At 40.8% G+C, this 17455-nt stretch overlaps 2 protein-coding genes across 5 annotated transcripts in view; one reads left to right on the top strand and one right to left on the bottom strand.

Annotated features, from left to right (window-relative positions):
• Window positions 1-4832, bottom strand: part of LOC129188661 (uncharacterized) — a 28202-nt gene extending 23370 nt beyond the window's left edge. For 2 of the 4 annotated variants that reach the window (XM_054789514.1, XM_054789515.1), the window contains exons 1-2: window positions 2837-4832; window positions 721-773 (exon numbers count right to left, since the gene is read on the bottom strand). In XM_054789514.1, the coding sequence (XP_054645489.1) occupies window positions 3393-4379 (987 nt within the window). In that variant the 5' untranslated portion in view covers window positions 4380-4832 and the 3' untranslated portion in view covers window positions 721-773; window positions 2837-3392. Of the gene's footprint in view, window positions 1-720; window positions 774-2155 lie in introns of all 4 variants that reach the window. The other 2 variants (XM_054789516.1, XM_054789513.1) reach the window with 2 other exon arrangements.
• A 4766-nt stretch (window positions 4833-9598) lies between these two features.
• Window positions 9599-17307, top strand: LOC129189165 (cytochrome P450 2J2-like). The gene is made up of 9 exons (XM_054790572.1): window positions 9599-9869; window positions 9947-10106; window positions 12384-12533; window positions 12614-12774; window positions 12862-13038; window positions 15012-15153; window positions 15223-15410; window positions 15506-15647; window positions 15727-17307. The coding sequence occupies exons 1-9, from the start codon at window positions 9687-9689 to the stop codon at window positions 15900-15902; spliced, it is 1479 nt and encodes a 492-aa protein (XP_054646547.1). The 5' UTR covers window positions 9599-9686; the 3' UTR covers window positions 15903-17307.
• Window positions 17308-17455: the final 148 nt, after the last annotated feature.

Genomic DNA, 17455 nt, shown 5'->3' with positions numbered 1-17455 from the left:
TTTTTGAATGTGCTCATCTCTGTACATTGATTGAGTTCCTTACTCAATCCGTTCCATAATTTAATTCCACATACAGAAATGCTGTGGGTTTTCAGCGTTGTTCTCGCGTATAATTGTTTTAAGTTTAATTTTCCTCTAAGATCATATTTCTCCTCTCTGATTGAAAAATACTTTATGAGGTTTTTGGGTAACGAGTTATTATTAACTTTATGCATTATTCTAGCGATTTGAAAGAATACTAAATCTGCAAATTTTAATATCTGTGATTTTAAAAATAGAGGGTTTGTGTGTTGTCTATACTTGGCATTATAAATGATCCTCACTCATCTTTTTTGCAATACAGTGAGTGTGTGAAGATTGCTTTTGTAATTATTTCCCCATATCTCCACACAATACATTAAATATGGTAATATTAAGGAACAGTACAGAGTGTGGAGTGATTTTTGGTCAAGAACATATTTTGCTTTATTCAATATAGAGATATTTCTCGCCACCTTTTGTTGTATATACTTAATGAGATTTCCAACTCATTTTTTCGTCTATTATAACCCCGAGGAATTTATATTCTTCCACTTTTTCAATATCCACTCCATTAATTTGTATTTGGTCGTACGTATCCTTTCTGCTATTACCGAATAGCATTATTTTAGTTTTACTGAAGTTCAGGGATAATCTGTTCCTGTCAAACCATGATTTTAATATGACCATTTCATCCTTTACCTTTTTAATGAGTTCTTGTGTGCTTTCGCCAGACCAAAACGCGGTGGTATCATCTGCAAATAAGACCAACTGTAAGTCCTTTGTTACTTTACAAATGTCGTTGACATACAAATTGAACAGTTTTGGTCCCAGTATGGACCCCTGGGGTACTCCACACGTGGTGTGTAAACTCCCAGATGTGTATTCTCCTAGCTTTACAAATTGTTTCCTCTTTGCTAGGTAGCTTTTAACCCAATTCAAAACTAATCCTCTAATTCCGTACCTTTCTAATTTTGAAATTAAGATATTGTGATTAATTGTATCAAAAGCTTTTGTCAGATCCATGAATACAGCTGCTGCGCATATTCTGTTGTCTATAGCAGTAGTGATTTCCTCCGTGATTTCGATCAGTGCCATAGAAGTTGAAATGTTGGCTCTGTATCCATATTGACTTCTAGCAAATAATTCATTCTTATTAATTAGTCCAACCTATTATTAAATAGCTTCTCCACAATTTTAGAGAATTGAGGTAACAAGGAAACTGGTCGATAATTTGTAAATTTATGTTTGTATCCTTTGTTAAAAATTGGAACCACCTTGGCTGTTTTCATTTTGCTTGGAAATATTCCAGTCTGAAAAGATAAGTTACCAATGTAAGTTAACGAGTCTACAATCTCATTGATGACCCTTTTGTTTCCATTTTGATTCCATGACAATCAGTTGATGATTTTGCCTTAAAATGTTTAACAATGTCAGTGATTTCCTTTTTGGTTACAACAGTGAGAAACATAGAATTCCGATTCCTATCAATAATATCAAGATTCAAGAGTTTTATTGTCATATGCACAGTAAAACTGGTGGTTCTGCTATGCAATGAAATTCTTTTTCTGTTCATTCTCCCAAAAAAGAAAGAAAGAAAAAAACACAAGAACATGAATAAGAACAGAAGAAACAAATACCAATAAATTAAGCAACAACAACAGAAGAGACATTAATACAAATAAATAAATCAATAAAGTGCTATGAGTGTGTGTGTGTGTGTTGCGTGCGGCGTGTGTGAGTGCTTCGTTGAGAAGCCTGATCTTATCATATGTAATATCATTCCATTCATCAATTGTGTCTTGTTTTGGAATTTCTTCTTCCAGTTTTGGTCCAATATTTACAAAATAGTCGTTGAACATTTCAACTACCTCCTTCATGTCATTCCTGTTAGTGTTTCCAACCATGAAATAGTGGGGGTAGTCTGCTTTCTTAATGTTGTTCTTTATTATACTATTTAAGATGCCCTAAGTTGCTCTCATGTTGTTTTTGTTTTTATCAAGTACATGACTATAATATTCCCTCTTACACACTCTCAAGATAGATGTCAGCTTATTTTTGTAAGTCTTATACTTTTGTTCTGCTTCTTTAGTCTGTTGAATGATGAATGTCCTGTATAATGTGTTCTTCTTCTTACAGGCGTTTTTTCGTCCTTTTGTCATCCATGGCTGCTGGTTTTTCTTTTGCTTCTTGGACTTTTCTTGCCAGTGACAGTTCTTATCATAGAGCTCCGTATACAGTAAGTACCTAGAAAGTTGTCATATGCTTCATCCACATCTCTTGCACTGTAGACCCTCTCCCAGCTTTGTTCTTCTAGATCTTTCCTGAAGGCATGGATGCTGTCCTCTGTACACAGTCTTTGAAAAGTCTTTTTTGTCTCCACCTCTCTTTTATTATAATGTTCCTTGTAAATTGTGAACACTGGAAGATGATCACTGATGTCACTAATTAGCAGGCCACTGATAGTATTGTTATCAAAGTCATTGGTGAATATATTATCGATGAGGGTGGCACAGTGGTCTGTTATTCTACTTGGTCTAATGATTTTAGGATATAAACAAGCTATACATTGTGTCTGTGAAGTCCTCTATTTCCTTTGGACTTGTGTGGGTTCAAAAGGTCAATATTGAAGTCTCCACATGTAAAAAATAGTTTTTTGACCAATGTCTGTAAACGTTGTCTTAATACAATCCTCAAACATTCCAATCTTTGACTTTGGAGTTCTATACACACAACTTATTAACACATTTTTTTTTTTACAGATTTCAATTGTTATACATTCTAAAATGTTATCAATGACAAATGACATATATTTTACCATTTTGTAGTTCAGATGTTTGTCCACATATACGGCCACACCTCCTCCATTTGAATTGTTCCTGTTTGCACACGTCATTTCATATCCTTCCAACTTGAAGTCCATTCCTTTGTTAGCATTGATCCAAGTTTCTGAGATTGCTATTACTTTGAAAGGTTCTTTGAATTGATTCAAATATTGTTTAATATTAGTAAAGTTAGCAGACATACTTCTGCTGTTTATGTGGATGATGGATAACTTGTCGTCGTTGATGAAGCTGTTGTTGTATTGCTCCTCCGTATAATAACAGCAGTCATTTGTAATATGAGAGAAAAAATTTGAGTCCGGATCAATGTCTTTTTCCATATCCAATTGTTTGTGATCTGTAAAGTAAAAAGTGTCCAGTTGTAGCTCTTGCAGCATATTAGAGCTGTACTCTTCCATGTGGGGAGACCTCAATATCTTTCTAAGTCCTTGATGTCTTGGACAAGAAGAACTCTGGCCTCTGGTCCTCCATTTACTTTGATGAAGATTTTGCAGTTTGCACTCCATGTTCCTTGGATCTTTCCTTGCTTCCTCAGATCAGTGCTTTCTTCGCAATTTCAGCGTTGCGCTTTGTCAGGTGGTCATTCATGTAGAAGTTTGTTCCTTTCAGCTTCTTTCCCTGTTTCAGCAGAGCAACCTTGAATTTCCTTTTAGTGAATTTGACGATGACGACGGGTGTAGTACGGTTCCTACCATACAGTGGGATACAAGTATCAATAGATTGGATGTCTACATCCACCTCCTTCGATTGCAAAAAATCAACAACTTGTTGCTCTGTTGAGGCGACATCCATTTCATCTGGTTCATCAGTATTCGCCACTGGTCTGGCATAGGACCTTGGTTTGATTCGAAGTCCTGTCACGACCACGTCATTCATTCTTGTGTTCTGATCCATGTCATCTATGGTGTTTTTCAGCTGCTCAATGACTTTATCTTTTTCTTCACATTCCTTTTTGAGAGTGGCTCTTAATGCTGCATTACTTTCCTGTAATTCTTTATTCTCCACTCTCAGGCATTGCATTTCCTTCCTTAATAACCCTATATCATTTTGCAATGCTTTATTCTCCGCTCTCTGACCTTGAACTTCCTTCCTTAGGGACCCTATTTCTTTTTGCATCTCACCATTGACTCCTCTCAGACCTTGAATTTCTCTTAGCGTGGAGTTGGAATTCTCCACAAGCAGCTGCAGCTGCTTTCCAAAATCCCCCAGGACTTTCGCTATGGTAGCCTCACACTTTTCCGTTAAGCTTCTTTCTTGCTTTATTGCGTGGTCATTAATCTTCTGTAAGGCTCTCGCTGTTGCTATATGTATATTTCCACTCAGTTGTCTCATCTGATTAACTGTGTCATCGTTGTCAGGTCTCGGCGGCGGTTGAGGTACACGGCTAGCGCCTCCGGTTGTCTCAGGAGTCAGTTCTAGATCGACATCTTCCATATACTTAACTGAATCTAGAGTACTTCGACCTGAACTGTTAGAGCCACCGCTTGATCCGCTTCTTCTCCCTCGAGCCTTTGTCATTGTTACTGTTGCTTAGCAACGCCGTCAGTTAGCGGTTGGCTTGTGGTGTAATGCCTTCGGTGATTAATATTTGTTATAACAGCGAGTTTGTCTCTCACCAGTATCTCACCAGTGTCTCACCAGTGTCTCACCAGTGTCTCACCAGTCCTCGTTGGCCGGAAAAAGCTTCACAGGATAACTCCAAATGTTTTAAAATCCGGCTTCGTGTGCAGCTGTTAAACCGCGGGTAGCATGATAGCTTGCCTTTAACGGCTGTCGGCTCCAACTAACTGTCTGTTTTGGTGAGTTTAGTCCACTTGCAGGTCCGAATTGAGGCAAAAGTCACAGCACTCACTTGCAGAGTTGTAATCACAAGTTGTGATCACGAATTGTATTCACCAAAAGTCGCAAAAGGTTTAAAACTCCGGTAATAGTGGACGGAGCTTTTCCGTGAGCGTCTGTTCCATACAACAGGAAGTGACGTATCCATACAACAGGAAGTGACGTTTGATTTTATTCTCGCATAGTAACTTTTTTGCAACCTTATACCACAAAAATTTTTATTCTTTGTTTTGTTTCTCATAATACGACAACTTCCGACAATTACAGCTTTTTTCTTTAATATTTCATCTTTTACTTCAATTAATCTTATTTTTAATTTAATTAATGTATTTATTTCAACGATTATGTTTTTCCTCATAATATTATTACTTTGATCTAAAAGAATTACAACTTTCTTTCTTATGACTTTATTCTCCCAATAATATAATATAATATTCTCATAATATTTCAACTTCTCGTAAAAATATTTTAAAATTTTTTTATTTAATTTTTGTATTGTCTTTTTTTACCCATTTTCTTGTTTATGGCAGATAGACAGATAGACTAATCTGCTACAGTATGTAAAGGATACTGGTCGTTACGCTTTCATCACTTCTTGGTCAAATCAACACGCTGAGGTGTGTGTGTGTGTGTGTGTGTGTGTGAAAGAGAGAGCGCGAGAGAGAGCATGCACAGCTGTGGAATTTTCTGGTCATGCCTGAGCATGGATACTTTTAGTGTGTACAGTATTAAAGGTGGGCAGATCGAGCCAAACATTGACATAGTCGATACCAAGGGTAGTATTGGTATTGGTATTGGATGGATACTAGTGTGATGAGATTAATATTTTTCTGTTTTTTTTTTTTTTAGAATATTAGTGTGCTTGTTGTTGTGTTGTCGAAATATATTGTACGTACTTACAGTGGTGTGAAAAAGTGTTTGCCCTCTTCTTGATTTCTTTTTTTTTTTTTTTGCATGTTTCACATCAACCAAATTTAAATATTAGTCAATGACAATACAACTGAACACAAAATCAATGGCCCTCTGTGAAAAGGTAATGGGGGGAGGGGCATTGAGATCTATCATTCTGGTCTGGTAACAGTCAGGTTACAAAAAGGTTCTAAAGCTTTGGGACACCAGCGAACCACAGTGAGAGCCATGGCGAAATACTCTGGTCTGATGAGACAAAAGTTGAACTTTTTGGAATATGTGTGTCCCATTACATCTGGCGTAAAAGTAACACTGTATTTCAGAAAAAGAACATATCAACATTAAAATATGCTGGTGGTAGTGTGATGGTCTGGGGCTGTTTTGCTGCTTCAGGACCTGGAAGACTTGTTGTGATAAATGGAACCATGAATTCTGCTGTCTACCAAAAAATCCTGAAGGAGAATGTCCGGCCATCTGTTGGTGGCCTCAAACTGAAAAATTTGGGTTGTGCAGCAGGACAATGATCCAAAACACACCAGCAAGTCCAACTCTGAATGGCTGAAGAAAAACAAAATGAAGACTTTGGAGTGGCCTAGTCAAAGACCTGACCTGAATCCTATTGAGATGCTGTGGCATGACCTTAAAAAGGCGCTTCATGCTGGAAAACCCTCCAATGTGGCTGAATTACAACAATTCTGCAAAGATGAGTGGGCCAAAATTCCTCCACAGCGCTGTAAGAGACTCATTGCAAGTTATCACAAACGCTTGATTGCAGTTGTTGCTGCTAAGGGTGGACCAACCAGGATTGTTTTTCTCCCTTAATAATAAAAAGTTTCATTTAAAACTGTATTTTGTGTTCAGTTGTGTTGTCATTGACTAATATTTAAATTTGTTTGATGATCTGAAACATTTACGTGTGACAAACATGCAAAAAAAATGAAATGAGGAAGGTGGCAACCACTTTTTCACACCACTGTAGATATTGTTATGTTGTTTACAAAGTCCAGGTGTAAGTTGTTGGACGCAGCCTGCGTGACACAAGCGAGATGGAAATGTGAGGAAACTGAGCAGCAGGAAACAAAAGCTTAAAGACTAGCAAAACCTCTTACCTGGACGCTCCTTTTTCTTTTAGTTTTGCACGTTTTCAATAATATTTGGTTGTGGAATGTTTCGTTGATGTTTGTGTTGTTTGACTGTAAATAATTGGAAATGTACAAATAATACATGCAATCACACTGGAGCTTTCTGTCTAATTGAGAAAGGGTTTTGTATTTTAGTATTTGTTTTTTGTAACAATCTGTTCCATGTTGCACATATAAATAAAGCCATAAAAACAAACATTTGGTAGAATTATATTTTTACATTAGAAATTCATTTTACTGTTACTTCTCTGGCGGGGAAGGAGCCCGAACTTGTGAGAGAGGTTGAGACATTCCGACTAGATATAGTCGGACTCACCTCTACCCACAGTTTGGGTTCTGGATCCAAACTCCTCGAGAGGGGCTGGACCTTGTTCTACTCTGGAGTTGCTGCAGGGGAGAGGCGGCGAGCTGGTGTGGGCTTATTAATAGCCCCCCGCTCGGTGCCTTCGTGTTGGAGTCATCCCCGGTGAACGAGAGGGTCATTTCCCTACGCCTCAGGGTTGGGGAAAGGGTCCTGACTGTTGTTTGTGCGTACGCGCCGAATGGCAGTTCAGAGTACCCAGCCTTCCTGGAGTCCATCAGAGGGGTGCTGGAGAGCACCCCAACTGGTGACTCCGTCGTTTTGCTGGGAGACTTCAACGCCCATGTGGGCAATGACGGTGTGAACTGGAGGGGCATGATTGGGAGGAACGGCCTCCCCGATCTGAACCCGTGCAGTGTGATGTTGTTGGACTTCTGTGCGAACCACAGTTTGTCCATCACAAACACCATATTCGAACATAAGGATGTCCATAAGTGCACATGGCACCAGGACACCCTCGGCCGCAGGTCTATGATCGACTTTGTAGTCGTATCATCAGACCTGCGTCCGCATGTTCTGGACACGCGGGTAAAGAGAGGGGCTGAGCTGTCAACTGATCACCACCTGGTGATGAGTTGGATTAGATGGCGGGGGAGGATGCCGGACCCAAACGTGTAGTGAGGGTATGCTGGGAACGTTTGGCAGAGTCACCTGTCCGTCGAGTCTTCAGCTCTCACCTCCGGCAGAGCTTTGCCTGCATCCCGGGGGAGGACGAGGATATTGAGTCCGAATGGGCTCTATTCCATGCCTCCATTGCTGAGGCAGCCAATCAGAGCTGCTGCCGCAAGGTGGTTGGTGCCAGGCTTGGCGGCAAACCCCAAACCCGATGGTGGACACCAGAGGTCAGGGCTGCCGTCAAGCTGAAGAAGGAGTCCTATTGAGCATGGATGGCTTGTGGGACTCCTGAAGCAGCTGACAGGTACCGACCGGCAGGCCAAGCGGCACGCGGCTTCGGCAGTGGTCGAGGCAAAAACTCGGGTGTGGGAGGAGTTCGGTGAGGCCATGGAAAACGACTTTCGGTCGGCCTCGAAGAAGTTCTGGCAAACCGTCCGGCGCCTCAGAAAGGGGAAGCAGTGCCCGGTTCACACTGTTTACAGTGGGGACGGGGGCCTGCTGACTTCGACTGAGGATATAGTTGGGCGGTGGAAGGAATACTTTGAGGCCCTTCTCAATCCCACTGACATACCTTCCATAGAGGAAGCAGAGGCTGAGGACACGAACGCGGACAGTTCCATCACCGTGGCTGAGGTATCTGGGGTAGTCAAAACGCTCCCCAGTGGCAAAGCTCCGGGGGTAGACGAGTTTCGCCCTGAATTCCTCAAGGCTCTGGATGTTGAGGGACTGTCTTGGCTGACTGAAGTCGGGAACAGTACCTCTGGATTGGCAGACTGGGGTGGTGGTCCCCCTTTTCAAGAAGGGTGACCAGAGGGTGTGTTCCAACTATAGGGGGATCACACTCCTCAGCCTCCCTGGGAAAGTCTATTCCAGGGTGCTGGAGAGAAGGGTACGACCGTTAATCGAACCTCACAGCTGGGTTTTTCAACAGGACAACGGTGCAGCTCACATTGCTCGCTTGACCAAGGACTTCTTCAGGGAGAATAACATCACTCTTTTGGACCATCCTGCATGTTCCCCTCATTTAAATCCCATAGAGAACATTTGGGGATGGATGGCAAGGCAAGTTTATGAAAATGGCCAGACAGTTGATACCCTTGGTGAAGCCATCTTCACCACTTGGAGCAATGTTCCCACTAGCCTACTGGAAACACTCGCATCAAGCATGCCCAAACCCATTTTTGAAGTGATTAACAAGAACAGTGGAGCTACTCATTACTGAGTCCTACTGAGAACATTTTTTGTTCTGGTTTGGAGAGTTTTTGTTTATTTTTTGAGCGATGGTCTTTTGATCAACTGATCAACAGCCTATTTCAGTTTAATTGTTGTTTTCAATAAATTACTTTTTCAAGTGCTTTTTGTCTCACTCCTCCTTCTTGTTTTTGCATATTGTAGCTCTACTTAAAACCTCATTAAGATCCAAATGTGCAAAATGCTAATTTTAGCAATTTTTCAACTGGTCTTAAGATTTTGATCAGCCGATACACAGGCTGTTCAGAAAGATAGAAATTGTAGCTTGTGCTGTTAGAAGTATCAATAAACAAGCAAGAAAAAGCACATATTACTGAATACACATAAGAGAAAACTGATAAATGATGAATGAAAGGGATAAATTAATATTTACTTTTACCTTCATTAAAGACACAACACGTGATCAGTTTTTTTTTAACTGTAGCATTTGCCGGGCTAGCCGCTTTGGGACAATCACAAATGATTACAATCAAACTAAAATCCACATTGTAATAATACCCAAGTTGAGGACTTTCATACACACAGTATACTTGATTTCATACACGCTCTCCTGTGTTGGCAGTGAGTGTTGTCTGCTGTAAGAATTTAACCTCTGCTCTTGTTTTTTTCAACTTCCGTTACATAACACGTTCCAGTAGAGCTCTCTTTTTTTCTCCTTGGACTATATGAGACCACATCAGGCCGATTTTCACACAGCAAAACTTCAACATGATTTTTCAAGCGCTTTTCCAATGCTTGGATATTAGTGGCTGGCTGTTGTTTGGTTTTGTTGTGCTGCTGCTGACAGATGTGGTCCGAAACCGGAGACCTCCTAGTTTCCCGCCCGGACCCTGGGCTCTGCCTTTTCTCGGGAATGTCTTCACCCGAGCCGACGACAAATCAATGGAGAATGTGAGATGAACGCCGCAATATATTGAACGCTTACCAAATAATTTCTGCATTTGTCCGATGGTTTTGTTGGTCCACAGCTCGCAAAGAAGTACGGTCCAGTGTTCAGTCTGAGGACCGGCGGCCAGAGGATGGTGTTTATTTGGGGTTACAAGACGGTCAAAGAAGCTCTCGTCATCCAGCTGGACAGCTTTGTTGATCGTCCCATTGTCCGACTCTTCCACGAGTACTTTAAAGGCGGTGAGCGATGGCACGCACCACTAATTTCTCTAACAGTCCATAGACACATGACACAACTCTCCGCTAATGCATTTCACATCAGAGCAATTTTAAGCCAGAAAAACGGCCACAAGGTGGCAGAACTGCATTTGATAACAGCAATTGAGCAGCAGGAAGGAGGAAGTGAGTGTGTGGAGGAGTGTAGCATGCAGGTTATTCATGGTAGGCTAATGTTAATGTGTGCACACGCACATGCGTGCACACACATGCACACACATAGTACAGTTCCAAATGTGAAAATTTTCAAAAGTTCCCAGTGTAAATAAATTGTTATGTTGAAGTAAAACAATCCCTTTTTTGTGTTGTTTATGTTGGTATAGTTGTTTGGAGTTGTCTTTGGGGCGGCATGGCTAGGGTGGTAGAGTGATCGTCTCCCAACCTGAAGGTTGCGGATTCAATCCTCTCTCCTCCCGTGATCATGTCGAAGTATCCTTGGGCAAGATACAGAACCCCCAGTTGGTCCTGAAGCAACTGGGGGTTCAGTAGGTAAATGTGCGAACAGTGTCAGAGTGCTTTGGAGGTGGAAAACGCTGTACAAGTGAAAGACCATTTAGATATGAGCTGTCACAAAAACCACAACTATTTGTGTCAGAGTGAAAGTTATGCTTGAAATGTTTCTTTTCACAAAAAGCTGGATTTCTTCTTTTTCTAGACAGAAACTGATATTTTCCTGAAACTTACCAATGTTCTACTGCTGATTAGTAAAGAACGGAAAAAGGTAGAAACAAACTCTTTTTTTCCTGATGAAAGACAGGAGTCTAATATTTGTTTTGGTAGGTTCCATGTTTATATAGCCACAGAACACAATATTCTGTGTGCCTTGAAAGATCAGTGAAAATTGTCTAAAATGGTCGGTACTGAAGTGTTTGTCTTTTGAAAAATGACTGGGATTGAATGAGTTAAAGAAAGACGTTATTTTTTTTAGAATTCATAATTAGGGGTGTCACGAGATACACGAGATTGGGTCCACGAGAAGGAAACCAAACAAGATTTTAACATTACTTTTAAGGAAAGTACAATGAAAAAATATAAAACATATATGACAATATATTGTAATCTACAGATTTAATTTCTACTATATTGCACTCTTCTGCACTCTGTGTGTATGCCACCCTCCACCTACCGCGTTCATGCCATTGTTCTATGGAACAAAATGCGCCAAGGTGCTGAACCCTTTGGTGGACGCTCCTCCTGCCTATTTGTAGGCGTGAGACGAGTAAAACAGACACGCATGCACATGGCAACGTATTGACGCTGGCAAAATGATCAAGTTCATTTTCATTTATTGTGTGATTTATTTATTGATTTACTGTATATGTGTCCCAAAGCCTAGTGCCCACGAGACATGTTTTTTCTGAACAAGAAATCTTGTCACATTTTAATTTTGCGAGATCTTGTGACACGAGATCTTGCGACATCCCTAGTTGTAATTTTATCCAAAACAAACAAATAAAGTTGTAATCTTTGAAAAATTTGGTTGTTGAAATAATTATAATTTTACGAGAATAAAGTCTAAATATTATGAGAATAATATTTAATAATGAGTAAAGAAAATTTACAACCAGAAAGTTGAAATAGTTTGAAAAAAAACAACAGTGGAAATGGAAAATAAACCTGCTGTAATTACGAGATATATATTACGAGAAAAAAGTTGTATTCTAATGAGAAAAAAAGTTGCAATTTTATGTGAATAAACTCGTAATATTATGAGGAAATATGTAATATTTAGTACCCCGCCTGTCGCCCGAAGTCAGCTGGGATAGGCTCCAGCATGCCCCCGCGACCCTAATGAGGATGAAGCGGTATAGAAAATGGATGGATGGATGGATATGTAATATTTCCTATCAAAATAAAGTCATAAAATTCAGAGAAGAAAATTTATGAAGATTATTTGAGAATAATTATTTGAACAAAAAAAAGACAGAAAAAATGGGGAAAAAAGAACAAAGAGCAAAGAGCCAAGTTGATACTAATAATAGGCTTTTTCACCCATATCACAAAGCTGTAATGCAGTTTTTTCTTGAAATATATATAACTTCTTATCATGTGTTGCTTTACAAAATATCAAAGTGGCAAAGTTGCATCCTTTTATTTTTCACTATGTGGCCCACCCGTGTTCTTCATGTGTATGTGACCTGACTGGTGACCAGGGACCAGGGTCATCTGAGTTCAGCTCACTCAGTCCCTGAAAAAAGTGGTAGAAGATGAATGAATAACGTTAACATCAAACTGTTGCAGGCATCGTAATGAGCAATGGCTACCACTGGAAGAAGCAAAGGAAATTTGCCAACACTCACCTGCGTTACTTTGGAGAAGGTCACAAGTCACTGGAAAAATACATTGAAGTCGAATGTAACTTTATTTGTGAAGCTTTCAAAGAGGAGCAAGGTAAGTCCTGAGAGAGCTGTGAAATTGACTTCTGAAACAGAAATGCATTGATCCATCATATCCTCGTGCTGTCTTTGCAGGAAAGCCGTTCAACCCTCAGTACACCATAATAAATTCAGTGAGTAACATCATCTCATCTGTGGTCTTTGGACGCCGCTTTGAGTACAGTGACGGGACCTTTCGCAAGTTCCTACAGTTGGACACTGAGGCCATCGCGCTTGCCACCTCAGAGGTTATACAGGTCATGGCTCCCATCACCTCGACTCAGCTCCATAATGACACTCAGCCAGCTTGAGGCGCCAACCTAAAGGGTTTGTTCCGTCCACAGCTTTACGATGCCTTCCCCCGTCTGCTCAAGTACCTGCCCGGTCCCCACCAGAAGGTCCACGCCAACTACAGGGAGATCATGGTCTTCCTGGGGAAGGAAGTGGAGAAGCACCAGGAAGAGTGGAACCAAGAAGAACCCCGGGATTATATTGATGTGTACCTTGGCGAGATAGAGAAGGTGAGTTGATTCCATTTTTCCCCCAGCAAAGCCATTGGAACCTGATTCTCGCTACAGTTAGGACCACCATCTTATAGGATCATTTGAACTTCTAGCATTGTTTGAAATGGCAGCAGAACGCAGCAGATGCAGGCAGCTGCAGTTAGCGGTTATTAGCGTCTGAACCAGACATGAAAAATGACAGCGTGGTGACTTCTGTCAACACACCTTCAACTTGCAGTTCAACCTAAAAGAACAATGTAACACAACATTCATCTTAACCTCAATCACAACAGGTCCAACTATTTTACAAAAGTGGGAGAGGTCCACAACATCCAGCGGATTTGTCTTGATTGACACATCTCTTTAACATTGTGTAGAAGTCGGGAACAGTAGCTCTGGACTGGCAAACTGGGGTAGTGGTCCCCTTTTTCAAAAAGGTTGAGCTGAGAGTGTGTTTCAACTATATGGGGATTGCACTCCCTGGGAAGGTCTATTCAGAGTGCTGGAGAGAAGGGTACAACCGTTAGTCCAACCTCAGCTACAGGTGGTGGAATTTGGTTTTCTTCCTGGTTACCGAACACTGGACCACTCTACACCTTTGCAAGTGTTACTGCAGAGTGCATGGAAGTTTGTCCAACCAGTCTACATGTGCTTTATGAACTTGGAAAAGGCATTTGGCCGTGTCCCTTGTGGTGTTCTGTGGGGAGTGCGCTGGGAGTATGGAATTGGTGGCATGCTACTACGTGCCTTTCGGTCCTTGTACAAACAAAGCAGGCCTGGTTTGCATTGCCAGCAGTAAGTCCAGCCTGTTCGCGGTGAACGTGGGCCAAGTTTGCCCTTTGCCACTGATTCTGTTCAATTCTTATGGACAGAATTTCTAGCGCAGCCAAGGTGTTGAGGGGGTCCCGTTTGGGGTCCTTAGGATGTTATCTCTGCTATTTGCAGATGATGTGATGTGGCTCCCCCTGTTTTCTTTTCTCTTCTTTTTTTTATACTCTCCTGCTTCGGTCCGGCTGCTCCAAACATGCATAACAACAAAACATAAAATAAAGTCAAATTAAATCTCAAATCTGTTGAGCATGTAAGGGCATTTAGATCAACAATACTCCCTACCCTAATGGCTAAACAGGACAAGGGAAAAAAAATTAAATGATCAAAACAATTTTTTTTAAAGCAAAGGTTCAACAGCAGCCTTTTTACAAAAGGATGGTATACCAGAGGGCCGACAACAAGAATGGACCCTAATATTTGGAGTGCAATCAGAATTTTTAGAATACACTTTGAATATCCAAAAATATGTTACGCTCGGCCGCAGGCGTAGAATCCAAAATGCAGAGACGATGTTCCGTGTAACAAAAAGTTTTAATACAAAAATAGTCAAAACAGGAACAAAGATACAAAAATACAAAACACAAAATTCAAAGTTCAACTGAAATACATCCTGACCTAGTCACGGGTAATACTAACAAAAAACACTGCAAGGCATGGAAAAGGAGTCAGGGAAAAAATACAAGTTATAACTGAAAGAAATGCTAATAAAAACTAGCAGAGAAGTACACTATAATAAAACCACTGCTGGAGAACACCAAGCAGGGAATACGGCTACTTACAACTATACAGGTAAATCAACCAGAGAGCCAAAAAACACAGAGGAACAAGAATGCTGGAAGGAGCATGTCACAGTGTGGCAGAAGGCACAATCTGGCACCAGTGTGAAGTTAGTGAGCCGCTTAAGTAGCTCATCTAGATGAGGCACAGGTGTGGATAATTAGCTCATCAAGGTGGCTCTGAGGTGTGCTGCAACAGGAGACAGATAGGTGGCAGCAATGCAGCACATAGATCATGACAGAATAAACCATTCGTCATTCTGCCTCATTCTACCTATAGTGTGGCAGGGTAATAAAAAAAAATATATACATCGGAATCTCTTTCGTACATCTTCTCTTGAAGACACTTTCCAATAAGAATATTTTCTGTTGGCAACTTGGCAGGGGAAGGAAGACCCCCAGGCCAGCTTCAACATTGAAACCCTGCTGGTTTGCCTCCTTGACCTGGTGGAGGCCGGCACAGAAACCGCCGCCACAACCTTGCGCTGGGCTCTAGTCTACATGCTGCACTACCCAGAGATACAGAGTAAGTCTGAGTGTCGCTTTCCAACCAATCCATGCAGAATTTTCCAATTCTGACGACTGACTCTCCCAGACAAAGTCCAGGCAGAGATCGACAGGGTGATTGGACAGGCTCGCCAACCCACGATGGCCGACAGACCCAACCTGCCCTACACGGAAGCCGTCATCCACGAAACTCAAAGGATTGGGAATATTCTTCCCTTTGGATTCCCCAAGATGGCCAGTCACGATGCTACACTGGGAGGATATGTCATCCCAAAGGTAAAACACTACCAAGGGATAAAAGCAGGATATTTGCTACAACGCCCTACTCCCTAACTAAAACCTCATTCTATCCTCTGATGACTGCTTGCCAGGGCACACCCATCACCACCATCCTCACATCCGTGCTTCATGACAAGAATGAGTGGGAGACCCCAGATGTCTTCAACCCTCAGCATTTCTTGGATTCAGATGGCCATTTCCGCAGAAGAGATGCATTTCTACCATTCTCAGCAGGTTTCACAACTCTCCATGAAGCAAGGAGGACTGGTTTCAACAGAAAAGCTCCAGCTGCTGTCCATATTTTTGCTTCCAGGTAAGCGTGCGTGTTTGGGGGAGCAGCTGGCCAGAATGGAGCTCTTTCTTTTCTTCACGACTCTGCTACAACGCTTCACCTTCACTGCCATTCCGGGGGAGATGCCAAACCTGCAGGGCGTGATGGGCTTCACACGTTCCCCTGAAGAGTTCAGGTTGCTTGCGGTGCCTCGCTGATGTCCTTCATCCGCTTCCATCTCATCTCCCAACCACAGCAGTTATACAGCTCACTTTTAAGGCAGCATAGCATGCACTGTCTTCTAGTGCCTATGCGAAAAGTCTGCATGGTCCAATGAAAGATCTTACGCTATTCTTCCTTTGGTTTCTTGCAATGAAACTCTTTTGAATTTACAAGTCTGTCAGGTTGTTGATTCATTCTCAATGTATTGGCAAGACACACATCTCATGATACTTAGTGTACACAATACTACGCTATCCTATAAGACAGAGGTGTTTAAAGTTTTTTCAATGGTACATATAATTTAACAAGAAAACTAAATAAAAACAACAGCAAAATGGAAAAATCTGCAGTCATTTTACAAGAATAAAGTCAATCATTTGAATGAATTCAAACTAGTCACAAAAACTGCATCTCAGCTTTGTGATGTAGGTGAAAAAGTCTATTGTTACTATCAATTTACAAGTCCAGGGTGTATGCCGCCTCTCGCTCAAACACAGCTGGGATAGACTCCAGCATACCCGTGACCCTAGTGAGTACAGGTGGTACAGAAAATGGATGGATGGATAGTATCAACTTTGTTCGTTGCTCTTTTTTTCCTCAATTATGGTGTTTTGCTGAACTTTCTTCTTAAATAATCTTCAAAAATGTTCTTCTCATAATATTATGACTTTATTCCCATTATATTATAACCTTTTCCCCAACCTAATTTTTCAAAAATGACAACTTTATTTTTTTTTGTTTTTTGTTTTTAATATAATGACTGTATGCCTGTAAAATTGCTACTTTTTTCTCGTTAGAATACTATTTTTTTCATAATATTTGGACTTTATTCTCATCAAATTACATATTTCTTACATTACATTTTAATGTTCCATCTATTTCAACTTTCTTTCAGTAAATTTTCTTCTCATAATTATGACGTTATTCCCATAATATTTTGACTTTATTCTTGTAACATAACTTTTTACACAACCTAATCTCCCAAGAATAACAACTTTAGTCATTGCTGTTTTTGTTTTTCATAACATTCCAACTTTAAAAAACATCTTCCTTTAATATTTCAACCTTATGCTAGGAAAATGACATTATTTTCTTCATAATATTGTTATTCTCGTAAAATTACGACTTTACTAACACTAATTATTACTGTATTTACTTGGTATCGGCTTGATGGTTGATACCAACATTTTCAGTATCGCCCACCCATATCTTTGGCGCAATAAGACAGAAGACTGTAAGTTTGTACTATGGCGGGCTAGCGCTCTCCAGTGTTCATTGCATGAATCAAAGCGAGTCATTGCAGTAATGCAGGTCAGAGGCGGCGGCGGTGGTGGGTGGGGGGCGCTACAACCTGCACTTGTCTGTGTTCCATTGACTACCAGAAAACCACATGTATACAAGATATTGTCAGTTGTTGGAAATAAATATTTTGAATAACATCTAAAGGAAACACATTCATTATTTTGTCATAATCAAAATTGCAGCAACGCGTTGCGTATTATTTGTGGTTTGGGAAATTTTCTATGTTTGGAGTACATGGACGTTGCCT

The sequence above is a fragment of the Dunckerocampus dactyliophorus genome, chromosome 10, assembly GCF_027744805.1.
Source record: "Dunckerocampus dactyliophorus isolate RoL2022-P2 chromosome 10, RoL_Ddac_1.1, whole genome shotgun sequence".
Taxonomy (NCBI): domain Eukaryota; kingdom Metazoa; phylum Chordata; class Actinopteri; order Syngnathiformes; family Syngnathidae; genus Dunckerocampus; species Dunckerocampus dactyliophorus.
The sequence above is the reverse complement of the archived record's forward strand: the minus strand, read 5'-3'. Positions and strand labels throughout refer to the sequence as shown.

Bases quoted from the DNA above. Each gene is read 5' to 3' on its own strand.
- LOC129189165 (XM_054790572.1), top strand. From the start codon at position 9,687: ATGATTTTTCAAGCGCTTTTCCAATGCTTGGATATTAGTGGCTGGCTG. The intron at 12,775-12,861 runs GTCATGGCTCCC...TTCCGTCCACAG, and splicing joins CCACCTCAGAGGTTATACAG to CTTTACGATGCCTTCCCCCG. The intron at 15,154-15,222 runs GTAAGTCTGAGT...TGACTCTCCCAG, and splicing joins GCACTACCCAGAGATACAGA to ACAAAGTCCAGGCAGAGATC.